Genomic DNA, 25,290 nt, shown 5'->3' with positions numbered 1-25,290 from the left:
CTCTGGAAGCTTCGAGATAGCTTGTCTCTGAGCTACAGCAGTTAGCCTGCAGACAAGCACATGTCAGCATGGCCTTTGTGCCCATTCTTGAGCTCAGTACCTTTAAGGTTACAAAAAATGTAAAACTCCACGATTTATTGTCACTATGTGCCAGGAACTTTATACACTATCTCATTTCTTTCTCTGCCAACCCCAAGAGGTAGGTATTATTAGCTGATTATCCTTTTTTGTTAAATTTAATTTTTATTTATTTTAAATTATTTTAAAATTGAGATTTAATTAACATAGCGTTGTGTGAGTTTAAGGTGTATAAAGTGTTCACTGGATATATTTATCACAATATAGATCATTATTTTATAGACAAGAAATGTATGTGTATGTAATTACCTCAAATTGTATAACTAGCTAGTAAGTGGTGGAGCCAGGATTTGAAGACACTTTAGTAACTCCAAAGCCTTTGCTCTGGGTCACTGCACTAACTAGGGGGTCCAAGGAGAGATGGGCCTTAAAGGGAGTGAAAAGGAGGTCACAGGATGGTGACATGATATCATTCATTGTGCATGAATTTTGTGCTCAACGCTATGCCAAGTATTTTGCATACACTACTTCAGTCAATCTACCTAACAGCCCCATCATGGGGGCTAGTACTATTATCCCCACTGTACTGATGTGGAAAGTAAGGTTCAAGGAGGTTTAACGATTTGTCCGGGATGATCCAGCTAATGAGTAAGAGACCCAATACTTGAAGTCAGGTTGGCCAGAGCTGCTAACTGCTAGTACTCTCCTTTCTGCCCTAGAGGAGCTTCCACTGGCTGGAAGAACCCCATTGCCCTCTTGGCCTAGGCCTCCCCCACCTTCCAAGGGGAGCTAGAGGCTTGGCCTTTGACATCCTGGGCTGGGGGTATCTGCTCTCCAGCTGTGAAGATTCTGCCTCCTAGACACCAGCCCTTGGTTTGCTGGGCCCGGGGCTCCACTTGACATCTTCTAGATGTCCCTGGGGCTGGACAGGAGCTTCCAGCAGCCCTTCCTGGACAAGGGGCTGCAGGCTGTGGGCTGCAGACCTACAGAAGCGCACTGCCTTTCTCCCCCTGGCCTGTAGTCTACATTTCCTCATTGCCCTTCTTCACAGCCCACTCCCTAAATCTGATGATCATTGGAGCCCTTGCACAACTACTTACTTTCAGCCTATATTCGGCTTACAGACCAAACTGAAGCCCAGTAGCTGTGAGACACGTTCCCATCCCCTGCTCCAGGGCGGGGCAAGATTTCAAAACATCGTGTTCTGAGTCATTCCTCTTTTTCTGAAGTTTTCCTTTCCCCAGCTGGGAGTTAATAGGGGGTTTGAAAATTGTAGGACTCTCCTCTGATAGGCTCCCCTTGGTGTATGTGGATTTTAAGTACTTTGGGTCTTATTCACCCCGACTCCCCATCTTTCCAAAAGCCTGCATAGAAAAGCAGCAGGAGAACGACTTTGCTGCCACCCTAAACTGGAGGCTTAGGCCTGTTAGTTCCATTGTTTTCAAACATTAAAACTTTGGTCCTTTTTTATAGATACAAAAATCATTGTTTTGAAATTCAAATAAGACAAGAATGTATTAGGTGAATACTCCTCTTGCTCACTCCCCTAATCCCACCCACCCTCCTCACAAGATCACCACTGGTTAACCATTTGGTGCAGATTTGTCTGGTCTTTATTCTTGTGTATATTTCCTTTTCATAAATAAAAATGGAATCACTCTATAAATAAGGTTTATTACTCACTTTCCCCCCATGATATTGCTCAGACTTCTTTTACAAGAACGTTTGTACGTTATTTGTATAATTTTAACATTTCAAGTGAAACAATAAAAAATCACAAAGATTTTTCCTGTGTCATTAAATATTTTTCTACAACACTGTGTTTAATGACATTGTATGAATGAACCATAATGTATCTAACTAATTCCCCATTTGCATTGTTTCCCATTTTTTACACACAGCTGGCCTGAATATCTTTGTCCATATATCTGTGCGCACTCATGTGGCTCTTTGTACAGATGGAATCCTAGGAAGGGAATGGCTGGGTCAAAGGACGTCAGAGGCACATCACAGAGGGATAGACTGCCCTCTGGAGGGCTGGCCAGGCTTTGAAAGCTTATTGGGTTTCCCACTCAACCTGTTGCCTCTGTAAATTGGGAAGATGACGGAAGATATCCCCTCAGAGGGAGGGGATAGCATGAGGATGCATGCAAAGCCCGTGTTGGCGCTTTTGAAATGACAGCAACTATTCAGCACCCCTCGGGTGGTGAGGCCATTTGGGCTGCCCAGACACTCACGGTAGTTGGATGACTGTGGCTGGGAACAAAGCATGGAAGCGGAGTGGCCTCATCCTCACGCTGGTGGGAGCTCACATTCCAGTTTGCTGTCCCTAAAGCAGTTCATGTTGGAGAAACAAAGCCAAGGGTCCTAGTCTGCAGTCCACCTCCCAGGAGACAGTGGAGCTTCACTGGGTACATGGTGGGAGCCGAGAAGAGGTGACCTTGGAGAAAAGGCCATGATGACTGCAAGTCTCCCCCTCTTGGACCTGGACAGCCCCCAGGACAGGCTCCTCAGTCACTGGGGGTGGGGAATGAGTAGTTCTAAGGAGAGAGCTATTGCCCCCCACCCTCAGACCTGAGCACGGCTGGTGGCCACAGGAGCCTGGGCTCTGAGAAGGGTTGGTTAGCCATCAGCAGGATCAAGGGCACAAGCATCTTTTGGGTAAGGGACAGATGGCCCTGACAGTGAAGGAAATTCTGCTGAGTCTAGTTTTGAAGGAGACTGATCTGTTCCATCCCCCCACACCCTGCCCCTTACCTCCCTGCCTCCTCCATAGCAAAGACAGGAGACAGTAATTTAGTTCTACCAGTTTATTGCTACCAACCCATGACCCTCCACCCTCATGCACACATGCTCAGTCATGTAACCCCATGGACTGCAGCCTGCCAGGCTCCTCTGTCCATGGACTTTTCCAGGCAAGAATACTGGAGTGGGTTGCCATTTCCTTCTCCAGGGGATCTTCCCAACCCAGGGACCAAATCCGTGTCTCCTGCATTGGTAGGCAGATTCTTTACCACTGAGCCACCTTGGAAGCACCCCCCCTCATATTTACACTGAAACCGTCCCCCCAAGATGGCTTCTACCAGAGTTTCTGGTTCTGGGTCCAAGTGTGTCTGCGAAGCAGGCAGTCCAAGACATGGTGGGCAGTGTTTGCCCTCAGGCCAGTTGGGCCCTGGGAAAGAGTTACTCTGGGAATTCTGGGCACAAACTTGGTACTGGGGTCAAGGGAGGCCCCCTACCAACACTCTGTCCCTTCTGGAGCTCAAGGTCTATCAAAACCTTTAGCAGAGTAAAGGTGGAGTAGCAGACTCCACAATGTTAAGCTTTGCGCTTTCTTTGCTTTTAAGGACCCACGTGAGAGGCCAGGTCTGGGCCTGGACCTCTGAGGGGCCAGTCTGTCCTTGGAAGCCAGGTCTGGCTCAGCCTTGGGAAAGTGTCATTTGAGGGGCTCGGAGGGTGCTTATTGAGGTGTGGGCATTGACTTAAGCTGGGGCGGTTACAGCTTGGCTTGAGTTATATGGGAAGGTATGGAACGGATGAGCAGGAGCCATTTCATTTGGGAGCCCAAAGCCCCTCCAGCCCCCTCAGTAAACCCCACTGGTGTCCTGGGCCATAGTAACAGGACAGCAGATATTTAACCATCACAGAATGTCAGAGTTAGCAAGGCCCTCAGAAACTATACATTCTTATCCTGACCCCATCCTAGACCGAGACTGAAGAAAGCACTCGGTTGAAGTGGCACAATGATTTAGTGGCTAAACCTGTAAGAAAATTAAGGTGAAGGAAAGTAGGAAAGACACACGTGGCTTTCTTCAAACCTTTGAGAATCTGGATTCATCTGTGATCAGTTAGAGTCCTTTGCAATGGTCACCTTTCCCAGGGTGTTGAGAGATTGGATCTGAACCACTGACTTGGCCCCCTTTTCAGGATCATCACGACAAAGGAAGATGGTGTGGAGGCAAGGAGGGTTTGGAGGCCTTGGTGGCCTCTTGGTACCCCCCTTGCCTTGGCCGCAGCTGGAATAGCTGTGCTGTCAGTAGCTGGTGGAGGGAGGCGGCCAGGCTTGTGTGGCCTGTCATGCACTCCAGTTGCATCTGTAAGGCCTGGCCGGCCTCTGCTGCCCTAGGGGCCCCTGGGGGAGCAGGGCCGGGATCAGTGCCAGTCCTCCGGCCTAGGGCCACCACAGGAGGCCAGGTCCATCCCCGCTCTGGCCTCAAGGGGCCCCAGACAGGGAGAGGCCATGCAGTTGCTCCTCAGTGCCCGCGAGCTCTGCCTCATCACGCCCGCTCTCAGAGCCCTCGAAGCAGCCAGAGTCACGTGGGATGTCCACCTTGGGGTCTGCCACTGTGCTCACCGCTGGCTCCTGGCCACTCTCCGTGCCCTCTTCCGCCTCCTCGCTGCCAGCTGCCAGAGGCCAGGGAGGAAGAGGAATTTGGGGGGGCTCAGGCTTTAGCGGTGAGGGGGCTTCAGAAATCCTAGGGGCTCCTTGTGGGTGGAGGGACCCTGGGAAGCCCACTGGAGGCTGTCTCTCCCTCTGGGGGCCCACCACTACCCTCCCCCTGCCCCGAGTACTGTCCAGGCCAGCTCTCCTGTCCAGGAGTGCAAACACCTTCAGCACTGAGCTAGTAGCCAGGAAGCCTGCTCTTGCATCCTGGCACCATCATTACCCAACACTGAGGCCTAAAGTCTGTGCCTCACCTCCTCTGGCCTCAAGTCTCTCCCTTTGATCTCACAGGATGTTGTAGAGGTTGAGAAAACTCTCCTAAAACCCCTTCTCCTCACAAGCTCTGCCCAGAGATGGGAATTCAAGTGTAGAAAGCGCCTGCCCACTGCAGAGGGGCGCCAGGGCAGGACTGGGGCAGGCCTCCCTGCCCCACCCCCCCACCCCCCCACTCCTAAGCCCACTCACTGTCGTAGTCCAGCAGCAGCTCGGCGGCCGTGAGCAGCTTGGCCCGATGCTGCGGGTCCATGATGTTCAGCTCATTGAGGTGTGTTTCCCGTAGCTCTTTGAAGTCCTCCAGTGTCTGGTAGCCGTTGAGCAGCAGAGTGGACGTGTGCTCCTGTGGGCAGAAGCAGGCTACTTGCCAGCCACCCCCACGACGACCCAGCTCTCCACCCAGAACTGACTTGCCCTGGCCCCCATCCCTTGGTCCTAGACATGCGCGCAGGCCCCCAACTCAAACCTCAAGGCCGATGCGCTCCAGCAGCTCATGCAGAGTCTTGGGCTTGGGCCTCTTGCCCTTGCTCTGTCGGCGGCTGGGGCGAGCAGGCCCCACAGCCTCCTCGGGCAGCACATCCACGTAGATGAACTTGAAAGAGCCCATCCTGCCATTGAGCAGGCCCAGCCATGTGCCCACGGGCGGCTTTTCAACGATCTGGATCACGTCTCCTTTCTGTGGGAGGAGAGGAGAGTAGAACGGATGGAGGATGAGGGGGCCCCTTGGCCTCTTGTGGACACCACCTTACCCTGGCTCAGTGCAGCCTCCTGTATGGGTACAGCCTGCCAGGCTCAGCAGACCTTACCTGCAGTTTCAGTGAGTCACGGTCATAGGGGCTGGGAGTGAAGTCAGTGTGGACTCGTGCCCGGCCACAGAAGGGGCCCGTGTATTGCGGTGCAGTCGATTCCTCCCCAAGGTTTCCAGAACCTGGGCTGGGGCTGCAGAGTTCACTGCCTGCAGGAAATGGGGTGGGGAGGAAGGTCATCTTTGTCCCCAGGACAGCTGGGGCAGTGCCCAGCTGGTACCTTTCAGGGGGTCTGGCTAGAAATCCCAAGGGAAGAAAACTGAGCTCCTAGAAGTCTCACACTGCAGAAGTGATTCTGAACCAACCTCTCCGCCACCCTGACGAGCATAGCTTCAGGGGCCCCAGGCATGAAAATAGTTGATCATAAGAGGATCAAAGACTGGGCAAATTGGGAGGGTCTCTAGAAACCAACTGGGCCAACACCCAATGAGCAGATGAGGAAAACTGAGACCAGACAGGCTAAGTGAACTGCCCAAGGCATCTCACCTTATAATTGGCAGCCCTGGGTCTGTTAGACTCCAGGATTCCTGACTCCCACTCCAGGGCTCCTGGAAGTCACCTTCCAACAAGAAGCCATACCGTGCATCAATATTTTTCTTTGTCTACTTAATAAGACTCAGTGTCTAGCTACATCACATGGAAACTCAGATTCTGAGAAGGGCAGGATGAAGGGCAGAAGTGACTTTTAGTTGGGGTAAGGAGGTGTCTTTGGAGCAAGAGAAACATCAGAGAATTTGGAACTAATCATAAGGGTGAGAAAGGCAGTGCCCCTGTAGGTCTGCAGCCCACAGCTTGCAGAACCTCATTCAGGCAGGGCTGCTGAAAGCTCCTGTCCAGCCCCAGGGACATCTAGACGATGCCAAGTGGAGCCCCGGGCCCAGCAAACCAAGGGCTCGTGTCCAGGAGGTGGAGTCTTCACAGCAGGAGAGCCAATACCCTGACCCCCAGCCTGGGATGTCAGAGGCCCAGGGAGCCCATAGCCTCTAGCTTCCCTTGGAAGGTGGAGGAGGCCTAGACCAAGAGGGCAATGAGGTTCTTCCAGTCAGCGGAGGCTCCTGGAGGGCAGAACTAAATTCAAGACTGGGTCACTTTGCGCAAGTCACTCAATTTGCCTGAGCCTCAGTTTTCACATCAACGAAGTGGGGATAATAATATTACCGCCCCATGAGATTGTTAGGAAGATTTCATTTCAAGAGACTGGGAAAGGTCCCAGCAGATTAACAGGAAAGATTCATTTCTTTTACCACCCCCTCCCAGACAGTCACCCTGTATGGTGTTCACCCTGTCCTTTCCTCCAGGGTCAGCACGTGTGCCCCCACCTCCCACACTCACCTGTGGAGGCCTGGCGGCTGAGAGCTGGGAGCTCCCGCTCCTCCTGCTCAGAAAAAGCCAGCGCCATCTTCTCAGGGCCGGGGCTGTCCAGGCTGCAGTCTGGAGACGTCGGGGACGCTGAGCCCTCCTCCAGAGTATCTCCCTGGAGGGGAGGAGAGGCAGGAAGCCCTGAGTAGCATCAGTTGAGGTGCCCATGGGGCCGGCCCGGGTGCAGAGGAAGTGAGCCGGGCCTCCCGGGAGAGCTGGGGCCTGGCTGCCACCCCAGCCATGCCTCTTGCAAGGCTGCAGGGCACCCTCTGGGCCCTAGTTTCCTCTTCTGTGAAGTGGGACTGAGAGTGCTTGCCCTGCCGGTGGAATGAGGCTCCCTTGGTACCATGTGAATGTGCTGTGTCAGCCTGAAGTGCCCATGTACACACGCAAAGTCTTGGTGCTGGAGTCTGAACTCAGACGTGTTAGTAGCGCATAGCCAGGCAGGTCACAGTGCTGAAGAGACTACTTTTAACTATGTTCCTATGTGCCACACAGAGGATTTCCGTTCATCCTCACTTGAGGACAGGTGCTTGATCCTCCCAAGCTCACAGGTGAGAAGTCATGGAGGAACGTTCTCAAGGCCACGCAGGAACTCACAGCCCTGTCAGCCTGACTCCACAGCTGCCGGGCCTCCCCAGTTGTAGTCCCCACTCCCACTGGGCCTCCTCCTCAGTGCAGTTGTAACTCTTTCACTAGTTGACTGCTGCTACTGCTAAGTCACTCAGTTGTGTCCGACTCTGTGCGACCCCATAGACCGCAGCCCACCAGGCTCCCCCGTCCCTGGGATTCTCCAGGCAAGAACACTGGAGTGGGTTGCCATTTCCTTCTCCAGTGCACAAAAGTGAAAAGTGAAAGTGAAGTCACTCAGTCATGTCCGACCCTCAGAGATTCCATGGACTGCAGCCTACCAGGCTCCTCCGTCCATGGGATTTTCCAGGCAAGAGTATTGGAGTGGGGTGCCATTGCCTTCTCCGCTAGTTGACTGAGTGGGAATAAAAACCCTGAGTTGTAGGGGTTGCCAGCTTCTGTGTTGTAGATACTTCCCACAATGGCCAACCGATCTACCGCCTAAATGAGCAGCGTGCATGCATTCACAGTTGTGTTAAACTCTTTGTGACCCCATGGACTAGCCCACCAGGCTCCTCTGTCCATGGGATAGCCCAGGCAGGAATACTGGAGTGGGTTGCCATGCCCTTCTCCAGGGGTTCTTCCTGACCCAGGGATCAAACCCGCATCTCCTATGGCTCCTGCATCGGCAGGCACCACCACGGAAGCCAGCATGAGCGGCAGCATTGGCTATTTGCACCCCCCAGCCACTGGGACAAGGGCACAGAGCACAGTGAAAGGCAGGACAAGAGTTAGGAAATGAATTTTGAAGACTGACTTTACTCTTTTTCTTCTTAAAATAATTGATTTAATTCTAAGTTGATATAAATTAATTTTCAATAATGCTTGTATCTCACACCTGGCTCATGAAATTACTGAAGATTTGAGCAACTGCTGTCTTGAGCTGGCGGAGTCTGCTAGCGGGAGCTAACTCCAGCACACTGCTGCCAGGGCACCTCCTCCGAGAGCCAGGAGCAAACCAGACGCCTGGTGTGACTTTAGCTACTTGGATGTGCCTGCCCCACAGCTGTCTGTCTTGCCCTCCCTCCCTGGGCCAAGGCCAGCCTTTTTTTTTGTTTTTTTTTTAACTTTTTATTTTTTATTGGAATATAGCCAATGAACAATGTTGTGATCATTTCAGGTGGACAGCGAAGGGACTCAGCCATACGTGTATGTACTCTGCCCCAAACCCCGTCCCCACGGCCAGCCTTCTCGATTTTCTTTCTTCAGGCTTCTTTGAATCAAGCCTTCCCAATCCCAGTGGCTCTTTTCAAGTAAAACTTCGTGATGGATGAATATGCCCCAGGCTATCTCATCTCCTCAGGCCTGTGTCCCGAGGAAGCTTGTTTCCCAGACCTTCATCCCTCCTCAGACCCCACTCCTGCTCCCTTCCTGCCACATGCTTGACTGGGGGAGCTCCCTTCCCACGGTGACCTTCCTGCTTGTATGGGGCCAGGCAGTGTGCCCGGGCAGTGGCTCTCCTGAAGGCCATGCTCACCTACTACTAGACCGCTGCTTTTCCTTGTGGCACCCTCCCCAACCCGCGGTGAACCTGAGTCCCAGGCCTCACCATCTCCTCCGACAGGGCCTTCACCATCTTCTTGCCCGTCTTCCTGTTCATGGTTCGGGAAATCACTGCCCTCCACTTCTTCCCCAGCTTCTTGCCGCTCTTCTCGGCATCCTCTGGGGTCGGCACACTTGACTCATCTTCTGGAATCTGTGACAAGAAATGTGGAGATTCGGGAACCCAGGTCTGGGTTCAGGACTTGGGAGCAGAAGGAGGCCTTGGGGTCCAGGTAGACCCTGGAGGGGTGGGAAGGAGAGGTCCCCATCCTCATTTTAGCCTCAGACCTATTCTTGGCCCTATTCATTCATACTTAAATTAGCAATTTGCAAACGAAAAGAATGCAGGTGAAGCTTTAGGGCCCAGAATTTTGGTAGGTGCAGAGGTAGGCCCGTCGTGTTTAAAAAGGCTTTGCTTCCACAATCCTAAAATCCTCTTTCCCCTACTTCCCTCCCTCCCCTCCACTCCCCAATCCAGGGCCCGCAGCCAGATCCCCCAAGGAGGCTCTGGAACTCACATTATCATCCAGATTAAATTCCTTCTCGCTCACCACAGGGGAGCTGGGTTTGGATTTGGCAAAATCTTTGAAGCTGCTGGAGCGCTGAAGGGAGAGCTGGGAGAAGCAGAGGTGTTACCAGGAGTTAAATTGTGTTGCATTACAATTGTGGTCAGTAAGGAGCACAGAGCTGTTCTTGCTCCCTGCACATGCGTTTAACCCAGGGCTGGGCCCAGAGCTGAGAGGTGACGCTGCAAGTCCTCATCCTGTCTTCAGCAGCGAGCGGTCCCCTGAAGCAGGCTCCTCACCTCAGGAGCCTCAACCCGGTCAAGCCACAGGCTGAGCCCACTGTTCCACCAGAACCTTGGTTCTGGTCCCCAGAACCCTGTAGTAAAAGACTAAATGTGTCTGAGGAAACGCGTGTCTACTACTGGAGACCTACCTCATGTACAACAGCATCAGCTCTTCATATAGTAGAGCAAACCCTCCAAAACCCTGCAGCCCGGCCTCCAGGCTCTCTCTTCCCCAGGCGTGGTTTCCTGTGACTGATCGTGGGAAACACACTGGGGCTTTCAGCCTGACACATCGATATCCCAAGAAGAGAGAGGGCCGTGACACATAGGTGTCCCATGCAAGGGCCAGTAAGACTGGCATTATGCGTTCAGGAAAGCCATGGTACAGACTGAATGAGTAAAGGTTTAGGACACCAATGATTGGTTCTAACATAATAAAAGAACACTGCCATTTTCTGTCTTCATCTCTGCTTTTAATCTCAGCTGCTAATGAGCTGGCTACTCTACACACTTGCCAGTGTTCAGATTTGTTGTTGTTTAGTCACTAAGTCCTGTCCAATTCATTGTGACCCCCATGGGACCCCTATGGACTGTAGCCCACCAGGCTCCTCTGTCCTTGGCTCAACCTATTGTTTGTGCTGTGAATGAAAACTCTTGCCCATCTCCGCTGTATCAGCAAGCAAAGCATGCCACGGCCATCCAACCATCAGTCACCCCATGGTGAGCCTGAAGGCACCAGGATGGAGACTGGCGGCTGGCTGCCAGGCCCTTAGCCACTTCAACCACCCCTGATGATGCTCCCTGAAGGGACGCAGGATGGGAAAGAACAATACTGGCCCTTATCTTTGCATAGCAAAGGAATGACTTCGATAGCAGACTCTTGCCATCTTCCCATAACACAGAGAAGTGCTACATTTATTTACTTGGGTTGTCTAGTTTCCTTTAACTAACGGTAACCTTTTGATATTCTGACTACCTGGTCTTTGTTACAAAACTCCTTTGTATTCTGGCTCCTCCCTTACCTCTTGGGAGCTGTCCCTCGGAGCTATCTGAGAGGCTTCCCCCATCCCCCACCCCCCAAGTCCTCAGCAAGTCCACTCAATAAACCATAATTCTCAACTTTTAGGTTATGCATTTATTTTCAGTCGACAGCACTGATAAGCCTGTTTTCAGGAAATGAGCTTTCTTAACTGCACACGCATGCACATGGCAAGATAGCAGGAGAAAGTGGGGCCAGGTAAGGAGAGCTGACTTGAGACACAAGAAGGGGAGGCTGAACCCGAATCAAGTCAAGACCAGAGGTGCACACAGGAACCAGGGTTCACAGATGGCCAGACAGATAGAGTGGGGTCGGCTGCAGACACCAGAGATAAGGGCTTGAGGAACCGAAGCCCCAAACCTGCACAAAGTTGAAAGTTTCACATCCTCTTTCCTACAAAAGGGGGGTCCAGTGACAATCCCCCAGGGCAGGGGCAGCATCACACTCCCCCCCATACACACAATTGGTCCCCCGCTCCCAGGGACTACAGTGGAGCACTTCAGTTCCCTTGGTCTTGACCAAGAGCAAGTCAGTGATCAGGGGCAGTGGCCACACCTTCTGAGAGGTCACAGCAAGCTAGCGGACCAGAAACCAGGTCAGCGGCCAGGTCAAGCAGATACCACCACCATTAAGGCCTCCTGGGTGAGGTGCCTGCATCCTTAGGGAGAAAGCCCCTTGCATGTGATGCTGGGGAGCTGGGAAAGGGACCTGAGTGGTACAGGGCGGTGGTGGGGTGACTGCTCCTATTCCCATGCATCTCCTCCATCCTCCTTCCCTGGTTTTCCCTACCCACTATTTTTTCCTCTTTTTCTCCTTCGTTCTCCCCTTCTCTTCTCCACCTTCCATTCATTTCCCCCCTCTTGTATAGCTAGTATGCAGCTGCCTGGATAACTTCTTCCTCTTATTGCCTGGAAAAGAGGGAACAGAGAGAGGGTGGGCACCAGGCTGGTCCGGGCCCAAGGAGGGTAGGCTGGGCGCCTATATTTAGGCTGATCAGGCCTATTGTGGCTTTCCCTTCACCAAGCCCGAGTCTGGTCTGCAGACCAGGAGGCTGAGAGTCGCCCCTGAAGCCCCAGGGACCAGTGAGCCTGGAAAGCCCGCAGCAGGGAAGGCGTGGGGCCGGAAGTGGGCTTTGTTGAGGAAGAGTAAACTGACCACTAGGCTGCCCTCTAATTGCAGTTCTTTCCTTTTCCTGTCATTAATCTGCCGTCGTCGGGGTTTGGGGGTGGCTGGGAGGGCGGCTTTTTGGCTCCTGGGACCTCTGTCCCAGCTTTAGCTCGAAATGGGAGAAAACAATCTAAAAGGCCCATGAGGACTGTGCTGGAACGTGGGCCTGGCCGGGTGCTCCTCAACCCTGGCCTGCGTACACAGAAAGGACTAGAAAATTTCTTTGGGGGACTAAGGATAAGGGTCTTTTGCCCCACCCACCTCTAAACTCAGGAGCACCCCAAATATCCTCAATGCCTTTCAGTAAGTCTGAAGTGATCCCCTACCCAGGTATGAGTGGAAATCCTTGAGTCCTTTTGGATTTTCTGCCTGGCCTCCCTTTAGGGTGAGGCCCTCCTGGGGGCCCTGGGAGGGAGGTGGTACCATACACTGTAAGCCCCATTTTCACGTCTAAGGGGAGTATGCGGGCCTCTCGGAAAGAACTACTGTTTGGGCGTCACACATTGCTGAGTGTGACCTTCGGTAAGTTTCTTTATCTTCCCCAAACCTCAGTCTCTTTATTTGGCGTCAGCTGGCAAGAGTTCACATCTTGCTTCTGCCATGGAGCAGCTGTGTAAAGCTGGGTGAATTTCTCAACTTCTCTGGGCTCCTGTTTCCTCATGGGTGAAATGAAGAGCACAGCACCCATCTCACTGGGTTGTTGTGAGGCGGAGAGGGGTGAGCACGGGACACGGCAGCCCCTCGCAGCTCCTACCCCTCGCCTTCCCTACAATCAACCGTAGCTTTTCCCATCATTCAGAACCCAGTTTAACTGGAAACAACTCAAACACTCATCAGCTGTAGACAGGACCTGTGAACTGTGGCAGAGTCACATGAGGGGATAGCACACGGCAGTGAACTTTGTGCAACTCTCCCCAGCAATATGGTGATGCTCACAGCTACACTGTTGGGCAGAAGGGATCTGCCACCAGGGTATACTGTATGGTTCCCTGTACAGAAAGTTCAAAACTAATCCATGCAGTTGGAAGTCAGGAGAATGGCTGGTTACCTTCGGGGGAGAAGGGGCATGCAGTGACTGGCAGAGGCATGAGGGAAACTTCTGGAGTGTTGGAAGTGTTCTGTGTGATTCAGGGGCTGCCTACATGGGGATGCTCACTTTACAGAAATCCACTGAGTGTTACATTTGTGATGTACACGCTTCTTTGTATGGATATTATACTTCAATAAAAAGGATTTTCAAATCTAGTTTTAAAGGCGCCACCCCCCTGCAGGAAGCTTCCCCCATCACCCCCTCAGAGGCTCACCCTGCTGGGCCTGGCGTCTTCTTCCCTGCTTTCTAAGTAAGCACAGCTTTCCAGCGTCCGCCCCAACCCCATCCCAGGTGTCTCTGCTGCTATGCTGTCTGCTCCTTCAGCATACCGGTTGCATACTGAGCACCCTCTGGGCTCTGGACGCTGGCCTGTGCATGTGTGGGAATCCAGTAACGAGAGGTCGAGTACCTTCCCTGTGCCCTGTGCCTTGCCAAGCACTGTGTATGTGTTCACTCACTTCAGCCTCCCTGCAGCCCCGTCTTACACCCACTCTTTCCAGCTGGGGACACTGAAACTGGGAGAAATGAAGCATCCTAGATGGAGTGACGCAGTAGGTGGAGGCCAGCATCAAGCCCATGTCCGCGATTCTGGAAGCTTCTGCTTGTTACTGTGCTCAGAGCTCACGAAGTTGCCCCTTTTTCAGAAGTAGATGAAGGGTAATGGCGACTGCAGGTGGGATTTGGAAGAAGCTACCAGGAGAGCAGGTGGGAATATGGAGGGAGAAGGGCTCTGGAGGGCTTCGTGGAGGAAGAGGCACGTTTGAGCTGGGCTGTCCTGGGGATCCAGGATTGCTCCAGGTGAAGCTGGGAAGGGTTTGATCAAAAGTGATGATGGAATGGTGGGTATACCAGTGTTTGGGGTGAATGGTGGAGCAGAAAAGGCCATGGAAGGCCCTTGCCAGCCACGGTGTTCACCTGTGGGCAATGAGGAGCCATGGAAAATATGAAGTGCATGCTAGTGGTGGGGGTGGGGGGTGGCACACCAAGGTGTGCTGTAGGAAGGGAGCCAGCAAAAGTAATGTGCCAAGATTGGAGAAGAGAGGGGCAGGGAGAGACTGGAAGGAGTGGACAAGTGACCCCTCAGATGGGAGCCTTGAGTTCTCTCCATTTTCCCTGGTGGCAGGTCTGGGATGTAGTGAAGAGTAGGTGTGTGATGGGGTAGGACTATCCTTAGGGGAGGCAGGTCCGAGGACAAACTCCTGCCCACTGCCTATACTCCAACAGATCAGAGAGAGTGCAAAGAGATGCTTTGATGGAGGCAAGAGCCTCCGAAAGGCAGCCAAGGGGTATTGCCTCCCCCAACCTCCCTCCCCCCTCAACCTGGGCATCTCCTCAGTCCTTCATGACACACACATCCTGACCCCACCACCCTAGAAGGCTTGTTCCTGACTCTGCTTGGGGCTCCTTGGAAGGTCACTCAGTCCATAGCCATCTGGGCCTGCCCTGCAGAGCCCTTCTGCTGATAGGTTGAGTCTTTTATGTGCATCAGACTTCTCCAGTGGTTTTGAGGTCAGTAGGGAGATGAGAGTAGAGGGGGAAGGGGTTAAGACTCTGGACACTGACAGATCTTGGCTTCACTCCCTGCTTGGCAGCTTCCTAGCTGTGTGTCCTTGAGTAAATCACTTCACCTCTCTGCGCCTTGGCCATAAAGTAAAAACAACACTGGCCCCCACCTCACAAGGCTGTTGTGAAGCACCAACGAGCTAAGAGATGAGTGCACAGCATAGCACCCAGCATCTGGTGAGCTACGAGGTCTTGTTTTCTCCACTTTAAGGCTTGTTTTTGGCAGTGGGCTCTCTGCCCCCACCCACGGCTTCAGCGTGCACCCCTTCATGTGCACAGGCACACATGTGATAGCACACTCGCATGTACTGTTGCAGGTGATCCATACAACCTGCTGAGGTGGGGAGGTCAGGACCTATCCCTCTTTGTCAAGGTTCCCAGCACATCCTCCACTTACTTCACATAGCCTTTGTACTATTCCCTCCACCACGTTGCCTTGGCCTCTGAGGGGTAGGGACGTGCCCAAGTCACAGAGCTGGAGCTGTGCTGCTGCCTCCCAGCCTGGGGACGCTGCTGTGTCTGCCTTCTGGAAAGCTGGCTTGTCTAAGAGTGTTTCCAGGGGATGCGGCTGGGAGGGTGGCTCTGGGGGCTGGCCCAGGCTCTGATGGGCTGAGGCAGGGTTTGCCAGGCCGATGTTGCCCTAGAGGACATGGCCCTCAGAGGGCTGCAACAGCCTGGACTCTCATGGGAGAGGCCTGTGGGGAATCCCAGAAATCCACCAAACCCAGAATCTGGATGATGGAAGTGGGGAGAGAAAACGGGATTTCTGGCTCCTGTGGGCCTCCAGGCCCCTCCACCTGAGACGGCACAGGCTGCTGGTGTGGAAGTGTCAGCTCTTTTTCAGACTCTTTTCTCCGCTCAGCTCCCCTGTAGTTTGAGGCCCAGCAGTGTCTTGGGCGGTCTCTGTTTCCCACCCCCGTCAGCCGAAGAGCAAGGGGAAGTGGACCCACTCGCTGAGGAGGGCCAGCCAATGGCAAGTCTGCCAGGTTAGTCTGCCGGGGCTGGCGCTGTGTGGGGCTTGGACAGGGGTGACAGAGCCTGTGTGAAGAGTGGTGAATCTCTTTCCCACCCGCCCACCTCCACTGCAACCTCAGCGAAGCGGCTGGGGTGGGGGAGAATACAGCCGGAAGTGGCAGCCACCCCAGGACTTGAGGGGGAGCAGGATATACACCCCAGTGCCCTGAGGCTCGGCTTCTCAGCTGGTTCGGTCTGTGCCTGGGAGCCGCTCCTCTGACAAAGGGGCTCCCCCACGGAGCACCTGGGCTAGGCTCCAGGGGAAAGCAGCAGGGCACCATGGGGGCCTGGAGGCCCCTGACCTTGGCCTGTGGCTATGCCTGGCCTCTCCGACCTGCTCAGGCCTAGTTGGGATGGTCCTAGGATCCTGCTGGGTGTGTGGGATGTACCTGCTGATGGATGGGGAGAATCTGACAATTGAGTCCAAGATTGAAGTCTAGAAATCCTCAAATTCAACTAGAGAAACCTAAATGTGGCAGAGCCTTCAAGGAATCTTCTAGGCTGGCCTCAAAACTCCAGGAAGATGAGCAGCTGCTTTTCTTCCTGGCCTTTAAAATATGCCTGCTCCCCACCCACGGAATTTTTCCCCCTCAGCCCTCACTCCCACGCCTCATCTCAGCAGCTTCATTTCTTATTCTTCACAAATAATTTCTCCCCAGCTGGGAAGAACCTGCACGCCCCCTTTGGAGGCCCTTTCCCTGAATCTGGAAATCTGGGCTGCGTCTTCAGGTGGCCCCCTCTTCTGTGGGCCCCCGGGAGCTACAACAAAGCTGAATGAAGATGGCCAAGCTCAGGCTAGGGCCAAAGGGCGGGGGCTCTGGGAGCATCATGGCTCCTGGCTGGGCAGCCCAGTGGAGCCCTGTGAGTGAGATGGCTCCTGAGAGGCAGGCTCGCGAGGGACCGCTGTAGGGGAGAGACTAAATAGTCTTAGGTTCAACTTGAGAATTGTATTCTATAATTCTTAAATTCTAGTCTAGGATTCTAGTCCCAATTTTAAGTCTCTTACCCTGGTAGTGTTGAATCCTGCAACTCAAGGCTTCCGAGAGTGTATTCTATAACTCTGTTTCTCTACAATTTGGGAAGTCTCTCCTGGACTTCTGTTACTAGTCCCATGCCCTTGGGAGAATGGCCCTCACCTACAGACCCAACAGAAGGTCTTTGGCTCTTCCCACTTCTGTGAGTTCTGGAGAGGATGGGCTGAGAGAGCAGAGGGAAGGAAGCAACAAGTTCCCAAAGATGCTCCTCACCTTTTTCTTCTGAGTAGGCTCCTTCTCGCTGGCGTTGGAGGGCTTACGGCGCAACATGGTCCTCTATCCTGATGATACTCTGTGCTTGCTCTCCTAGGTGTCGAGATGTGGAGGCCTCTTGCTCAGCCTCGCCAGTACCGTCCAGGGGGCACGGCATGGACTGAGCCTGTGGCTGCCACTCTGACTGCTGCACTGGCAGCTTGGGGGTGCGGGCCATGGACACCCGGCGGCAGCGGCATACAGGAAGCCCCGTCACGTGACCTACTCTTACAGCAATCGCAGCCCCTGCCGGCCCCTGGGGAGGAAGGAAGTCCCAGCTTCAGTCTCCAGAGATTCTGATGCAGACAGCTTTTGGGTTGAACAAGCAGAGAAAAGTCCCTACCCTGCCATCTCATGGCAATCCTTGCCAATCCTTCAGCCAATCGACCTAATGTTATATAGCCTACTCAAGCCTTTAATCTCACTGACCAGAATCCAGATACTGGAAGTGGGACCATCTCTCTGCTGGTGTTGGGCCAATGCTCCCAGTCACCTTGTATCACCAAGATCATCACTGCTATCACTACCTCTACCATCACCCTAGAGTCATCATTCCTATCTACAGCCATCACCTTACAGATCAGCCCTGAAGTCATCCCCACTGCCGTCAGCACATCTACAGCCATTATTGCTAGAACAACCACAGCCATCACCCCTAGAGTCGTCATCACTGCCTCTGTGACTGTCACAACTGTTATCCTTTCAGCTGTTACCCTTACATTACAACCAGTCATCCCCATGACACTCTTCCCCATACGACCATCAGCTCTACCACCATGAGCACTTTCCTGCAGCCAACACCTTCGGGTTCTCATCCCTGCCGTCAACACACCTGGGTCATCTGTCTGTATCTGCCTCCCAACTGCCACTGTCATCCATGCTACCACCCTTCCAGACACCATCACTAGAGCCAGTCATGCCCAGTGATGCCCTCACCCCTACAACCATAACTCCTAGAGCCATATACCCTCCGTCATCATTACCCTGCAGCTGTCATCCCCACCACCACCGGCATACCTCCAGCCATCCTCACAGAGCAGTCACACCCAGAGTCAACATCCCTTGGCCATCACACTTATATTTATCACCACCACAGTCATCATCACACACAAAAAAATGCAATTGCAAGTCAGTCCACACCACCAGCAAACATCCCTTTCGGCAGGCATTTCTCGAACATCTGTATGCTAAGTTTAGAATGTTCACTTTCTGGGTCTTTGGTGGCAGACATTTCAATAACATTAAAAACAATCTTATCACAAAAGTGATTCATTTGTATCATATACAATTTAGAAAAGAAGGATAAACAAAGAGAAGAAAGTTCAAATATCCCTTTCTGTTCTCTCTGTCTCTCTCTCTCTCTCTCTCTCTCTCTGCAGTACAATTTGCACAGAAAGCAGATTAGTGGTTTGGGGCGTTGGGGAAGGAAGGGAGCGATCAGGAGGGACCCAAGGATGCTTTGGGGGGTGATGGATAGTTTACACTCTCGGTCGTGGAGATGGTTCATCATTATATACAAATGTAAAAACTCAACAAACCGTATACTTTTCAAAAGTGCAAATTATTGTACTTCAATTGTATCTAAATAAAGTTGTTTTTAAATTTTCAAAAGTTCAAGTCCCACTTCACACAGTGCATTGGTATCTGCTTGTCAAGCTGACCACAGTATCAAGATTTTCTGGCGCTATGCACGCTCTGCTAGAGGTGATTTGTAATGGCCGCCGAGAAGCCCAGGCATAATGCACCACGATTATTTCACCAGGCCTCTACAGATGCATTTACGTTGGCTTGATATTTTGACTCTTCATCGTACATCCTTAAAGGAAATATTCATAGCTACATTTTATTTATTTATTTATTTTTTTCCCCTTAGGATACATTTCCAGAAGGGGAATCCTTGGGGGAAAAGATGTGCACCTTTCAAGGCTTTCCATTACGCGGCACTTGTGAAATTCGAGGTTGTTCCCAAGATGTTCTGTTGACTTCCTCCCCCTACTCTCCAGCCTGCCCTATGCCCTCCCACCATCCATCGGTGGGGGTGAGCTCAGGAAAGCCTAGGTCCTTTCCCCTCAAGCTGAAAGCATACTTTTTTGGCTCCGTCCTACTCAGCCTGCCCGGTAGACTCGCAAAAAGACCAGCGCTGCCAGCTCGCACCCCTTCCTCTATCCTCCACGGGGCCTGCGCTTTCCAGCCCCAAAGTCCTTTCCAGACCGACCCCGGGCCACGGGAACTGCCGAGCCACGGTGCGCGGTGTGGGGGACCTGGCGGGCCTTGGGGGACAGGGTACGGCGATCAGGGGCGCCAGGCGCGGGACACGCGGCTGCGGGGCTTGGGGCATATGGGTCTCGGGCGGCCGGAGCAGAGCAGCCGGGGAGGAGCCGCTGGCCCAACCTTCCCGGCCCTCGCCGCGAGCGCGCGTCCCGGGCCCGCGCAGGATGTGCCGGCTTCCTGTTTGCTCAGCCCCGGCCGCGAGCCGAGCTCACACACTAACCGCAGTCTTCAAAGGCAGCCACCTCAGCCCGGCGCTAGGCGCCGCGACCGCCTCGTCGAGGCCGGGAGAAGGCAGAGGAGTGGGGGAGGGGGTGAAGGGACCTCGAGAGAAGTACAGCGGGGCGACTCGCCCGCGGGACAGAAGGGAGCGGGGGTTTTCGGCCCTTCCCCTCTGGCTTCTTTTCAGATCTCTCTCTCCTGGTCCGCTGTGTCCACTCAGGGGGTCCTGGGCTCCCTTCTCCGCACTTGCCTTCTCGGAACGTTAGTCCCAGCAGACTGCCCTGGCCCCGGTCCCATTAGGTCAGGCCCCAGCTGGCTAATGGGCCCTAAACACGTTTTTAATAGGTGTTGCCTTCCGGGCAACACATTTGTATTTTATAGTTTCTGTTCCAGGTACACAAAGCCCTCAGTTGAAAAAGCGATCCAGGTCAGTAGTTCAGAGAACAAGGCCACCTCCAACTTGATAATGGGCTGGCAAACAGGACCCAGGATAGAGCTCTCTGCCCAGAGCCTTGTGCCAGGTATTCTGAGGAGATGTGAGATAATAGCTGTCAGGGTCCCTTGCACCTGGGAGCTTCCATCTTAGGTAGGAGTGGCAAGCTTACATCTGCCCAGCACTGTTCTTTGCCAAGCACGACAGGAGGGACTTCAGAAACGTTTAATGCCACCACAGGCCCTGCCATCCCCAACCAGGGGAAGCAGTTTAAATTGGGGTCATTATGGCAAAGATATGTAGAGTATAATAGGTGGGGCAGGAGTATTGTGGTGTGTGTGTATGTGTTGTGGGGTAGGGGGAGTATTCCACAAGTAGCGAGATCTTCAGAGAACCTTCAGAGGGCAGATCCTGGGCTTCCATAGACACAAAGGTCACTGTAGACTGCATTCACATAGAGCAGCCCCTGACTTGCACCTCATCCCAAGAGATTCTAATTAGCTAGATGATCACGGGTGGAATATCTGTGGCTGATGCGACCCAGACTTGTATGAACGCATCCGTCACTCTGCAAATGGGTACAAGCCTGCTGTGAGAGAGTAAGAGTTTAGATAAGCGCTATCTAAATTTGGAAAACTTCCCAAATGATTCTGATTCTCACCTCTCCCTGACACCCACACACATCCAGTTGAAAATAAGAACACTATGTGGCAGGCAGTGGGCTCTACAACAACCCTATAAAGCAGGCACTGCTGTTATCCTCATTTCCAGGGAGGAAGCCAAGACTCAGAGGGGTTCAGCAGACTGTGTAGGCCAACACAGCTAAGAAGTAACAGAGCTAACTTAAACACAGGCTTGGTCTGGGTTCAAGGCCCGTGCTATTCGCCCCTAGGTTCAAGTGCCTCTGATATCGAGTTTCTGAACAAGAAGGTGAGAGAACTGCCACCCTATCCTGGTTGGGGTACCACAGGGCTACCTTGAAACAAAGCAGGGGTGAAGAGGATGCGGAGGGCATCTGGGAGGGGCGTCACATACACAATAGCTGGAGAGTTAGGGTTGATTAAATGCAGGCGATCTGCCGGGGCATCCTTGTCAACCTAAGGAGTATTCACATCTGTAATACCTGGCTTAGAGGGTTGGGATGGGGAAGCAAACCAACTTCAAACAGTTGTTGTATAGATGAAAGGGCAGTATTCTAGGTGGCCAGGAATGATGGGGAAGAGATAAATGGAAGATTTGGGTTCATTTCATGGAAGACATTTTTTGATATTCAGTTGGTACTAGCTCAGCCCTGGTAAATAGTGATCTTCCTGTCTCTAGAAACATTCAAGTGGAGACCACACACTCCCTTGGAAATACCTGGGCATTTCCAAGGTAAAGTCCATCTTGGTAGCCAGAGCCGTTGTCACACTTCATGATGGTCATTTTAGGCGGGGTCAAGGGCAAGGACAGCAGAAGTGCAAGTGAGAGGAGGGCAGAAGAGAGCCAAGAGCCTGGGCAGGAAGCCACCATCCCCGCACATATAGACAGCACATGGGGAGCTCGCAGCTCTGGGAAGGCCGGGGAGCCCCTGGCAGCAGGGGCTGATGGGAGGGAAAGACAGTCATCTCTGAATCTCTGAACTCATGATAAGGTCTGGGTTTAAAAACAAAAAAACACCTGCAGGCAGCTGTGGCAATTACCATCAGAGGAAGAGGCTGGGCTCTGTGACCTTGGGCAAGTGACTCTGGGCCATGAGCTCTAATGAAGAGAATGACAATGATAATGTGGGCCTTGCGCGGGGGTTGGAGGGAAGGAGTGTGGGGGTGTGTGTGTGTGTGTGTGTGTATGCCTCTGTGTGTGTGTGTGTGTGTGTAAGTATAACCAGCGTTACTCAGATGACACGTATAGAGAAAGCGCTCTTGGCTCAGTGTCCAGTGCTTGGAAAGCTTGGTCCCTGCTGGGTGACTCCATCTCAATTCCCTCCAGGCTCCACCCAGAGTTTCTCTTCCAGCCTTGGCACATCTTATCTGGACCCCAGCTAAAATCTCCACTTCGTGACCTAGTGGCCCATATCCTGCGTGTCTCCACCTTGTCAAGGGCAGGGTCTTTCAGCCCAAGCAATTCTAAAACACAGGAGGTATGACAAGCAAGAAGTCCTAGGACTACTCAGGACCAATGGGAGGGAAATCAGCTTTTCAGCTTCAGGGTCTTGCCATGGACCACTGGGACTTTCTCAACCACCAGCCTACCTCACTTGAACTGCTTGCTCAGTTCCTGTTTCACAAAGAAACTAGGAAGTGAAGAGATGGGCCGGCGACGGGGCAAGGGTTGGCTGGGCGGAGCAGGGCTGGGGAGTGCCTCCCACTAACTGCTGAGAGAACCTTGAGGGACAAGATGGACTGAGAGGAAACGGTTGTTATTGAATCTTTCATATTTCTATTTTTTGGCACCAAGAGGGTCCAATCACTGATTGAGGAAGTACCCAGTGAGTTGGTAACGTTCACTGCTGACGTGGTTTAGCTGGGTGAAGGGTGGCTAGCCCCGCCCCTTCTGTGGTTCTAGCCCATGAACAGCTGGAGCAGCTGGTGGGCAAGTGAGAGAGGACTAAGTCATAATTTTGAAAATGAACCGTTTAGTCTCTGTTTACATATAGAGGTATGTCATCTTACCCACGTTCTTTTGTATTCCAGAAAGGATATAAAGGGTCAAAAATGGAGGTCAATCCCATCATCACTACAGCCGTCACAGCTCTGTGACCTCAAAGAGGTCTCCGTGTGCCTCAGTTTGCTCATTAGCACCAGAAGGGGAGTAACTGAGGCCCACCCTGGGAGTCAGAGGGGAGCTAGCTCAGAGCTGAGTCAGGAGTACTGGGGGCTTCATCTGAGCTCCTACCCCAAAGAACAGTGTCACCTTGGGTAAGTCCCTTCTTTTTTTCTGGACTGCTGTTGCAGTTTCCCCATCTGGATACTGAAAAGGTCAAACCTGCTTTTTATTTGGTCCTGGAGCTATTAGTCAGGACTGGCTATGGCATTTGTGGGGCCTTGTGCAAAGTGAAAGGCTGGGTTGTTCAGTTGCTAAGTTGAGTCTGACTCTCTGCGACCTCATGGACTGCAGCATGCCAGGCTTCCTTGTCCTTCATTCTCTTCCCAGAGTTTGCTCGAAGTCATGTCCACTGAGTCGGTGATGCCATCCAACCATCCCCTTGTTAAAAAAAAAAATCTTAAAGATTTCAAGATGATGACATCAGAATATCACATCAAGTTTGGGGCCTTTCTAAGCACAAGGCCTCAGGCAACTGCACAGGTCAATCAGTCAGAATGTGGCCCTGCAATTGCTTCCAATACAACTGTATGGGAAACCCCTTCGGCTGCTTTTCTCTTAATTGAAGTATGGTTGATTGACAACATAGCATCAGTTTCTGGTGAATTGGCACTCTGCTTTGCCCTGTGGCATTTCTGAGGAGCCCTGGGCTCCAGGGAGCATAGCTGGGAAAACACAGAGACTTGTTCAAAAGCCTGTCTGGTTTTGACAATTTATATGTAAAAGTTGAGCCCAAACCTTTTCCTTACCTCCCTCCAAAGGTGGGCAGATGATGGCGTTTTCATCTGTGAGGCTTCCTGGCTTACAGGGCGCTGTCACATCCGGATCTCATGGGCCTCTCATCATAACCTCATGAGTAAGGTGGGCCAGGGAGTTAACAGCAGGGATAACTGAAGACCAGAGAGGTGTGGTGACTTGAGCAAGGCCACACAGCTGGTACAAGAACTCTAGAATCCTAACTCCTAGGAAAAGGGAGTTTTCCACATGGCCCGCTCCACAGTGGCGATTGGCAGGTGAGGAGGGGTTTGGCAAGCTCTATTCTCCAAGGACCAGAGCCCAAGGGGACATTTATTTATCTTTGGTTCCTAATGATATCTCAAGCGCCCTGGGTTAGCCCTGCTGTGTGCCCTGAACGTCTCCCTGCCTGATCCAGAGGGAAGCCCTTGAAGCAAGATGCTCTGCAGGCCGGGCATCTGAGGCCCAGGAAGGGAGGTGGTGAGGGGCTGTGGCCCCCTCTGCAGCTAGGATTCTGGGGCCAGGGTTCTGAACCCCAAAATGGTGGGCTGGAATAGGCAGTTAAGTTGTGGGGAGATGAGGCAAAGCCCTGGGTCTTGCGCGAAAGGGAGGAAAGGGGTGTGAGCTGCCCTAGGTAGGGTGAAAGCCTTGTGAGGGGGTCTTGGCCAGGCACTAGGGCCCCCCTGCTGCCCAGGAGCCCCAGGAGCAAGTGTCAGGGGTCAAAGGTAAAGGCCAGGGCGGGCAGGCCCTGGGGAAGCAGGATGGTGTGAAGAACGTGAGCTAAGTCCCAACTCACCAGCCGTGTGATCCTGGTTGAACCTGTTTTCTCATCTGTCAAACAGTGAGAACCAGAACTTTTTTCCCTTTTTAAGGGAATGGGTTCTGGAGTCCTTTGCTTGGTTTAAATCCTGCTTTTTTCATTTCCTTGACAAGTGACCTTGACAACTTGGTTAATCTCTATGAACCTAGCTTCCGTTCTCTCATTTTAAAATGGAAACAATATAAGTACCTTCTCAGAGACTGTGGGGATGAAATGGGAAAATGTGATAATGTATGGTACACTTAAAAATTTAAGAGAGTAGAACGGAAACGTGGACCCAGAGCCAGCCTAGCGGCGCAGCTATGGGTGCTCCAAGTGGAAAGATCAATGGGCCGCGAACGGAGCTGAAGAAGAAGCTGTTCAAGCGACGACAAGTGTTGAACCGGGAGTGGCGACTGAAGCATTGGGTGGTCGGAGCTGTGATAGACGAAGGACTGATTACGCGGCACCACCTCAAGAAGCGGGCGTCCAGTGCACGTGCCAACATTACTCTGTCTGGGAAGATGTGCAGGAAACTCCTCCAGCAGATCCGACTTGCCCAGAAAGAGAAAGCAGCCATGGAAGTGGAAGCCCCTCCCAAGCCAACCAGGACTAGTGACCCACAGCCCAGATCAAAAAAGAAGACAAAAGCCCCCCAGGATGTAGATATGGAGGACCTTGAAGATAAGAGCTAAATTTGAATCTCACACCCTTTCCACCAGAAGATTCTCAAGCTGGAGCCAAGAGGACTCGATGGTTATTTCAGATGATTTTGGAGAAAGCATTGCTCCTTTTAATTTTCCCCGTATACCTCTTCCCTAATGGCCTACTGACCTGCCCTGGAGGGATGTATTGAGAAAAAGAGAGTAGAAAAGAAAAATTGGAGAGGGAGTCCTAAGCAGTCAACTGCATTTGTAATAAAGCCCCCTCGTTCTCAAAAAAAAAAAAAA

The 25,290-nt window shown here is 52.5% G+C and overlaps 2 protein-coding genes across 2 annotated transcripts; one reads left to right on the top strand and one right to left on the bottom strand.

The window, feature by feature from the left end:
* Positions 1 to 1,732: 1,732 nt before the first annotated feature.
* SASH3 (SAM and SH3 domain containing 3) lies at positions 1,733 to 17,284 on the bottom strand. The gene is made up of 8 exons (XM_070784353.1): positions 17,043 to 17,284; positions 9,651 to 9,746; positions 9,140 to 9,286; positions 6,934 to 7,075; positions 5,602 to 5,750; positions 5,262 to 5,471; positions 4,988 to 5,138; positions 1,733 to 4,482 (listed from the first exon to the last, which is right to left on the bottom strand). Exons 1-8 carry the CDS (start codon positions 17,097 to 17,099, stop codon positions 4,292 to 4,294), a joined length of 1,143 nt encoding a protein of 380 aa, XP_070640454.1. The 5' UTR covers positions 17,100 to 17,284; the 3' UTR covers positions 1,733 to 4,291.
* Positions 17,285 to 24,630: 7,346 nt separating this feature from the next.
* Positions 24,631 to 25,284, top strand: LOC109555451 (uncharacterized protein C11orf98-like). The gene has a single exon (XM_070785338.1). It carries the CDS (start codon positions 24,664 to 24,666, stop codon positions 25,033 to 25,035), a length of 372 nt encoding a protein of 123 aa, XP_070641439.1. The 5' UTR covers positions 24,631 to 24,663; the 3' UTR covers positions 25,036 to 25,284.
* The last annotated feature ends 6 nt before the right edge of the window (positions 25,285 to 25,290 follow it).

This window comes from Bos indicus, chromosome X (assembly GCF_029378745.1).
Source record: "Bos indicus isolate NIAB-ARS_2022 breed Sahiwal x Tharparkar chromosome X, NIAB-ARS_B.indTharparkar_mat_pri_1.0, whole genome shotgun sequence".
Taxonomy (NCBI): domain Eukaryota; kingdom Metazoa; phylum Chordata; class Mammalia; order Artiodactyla; family Bovidae; genus Bos; species Bos indicus.
This window is presented reverse-complemented; position numbering and strand designations above follow the sequence as displayed.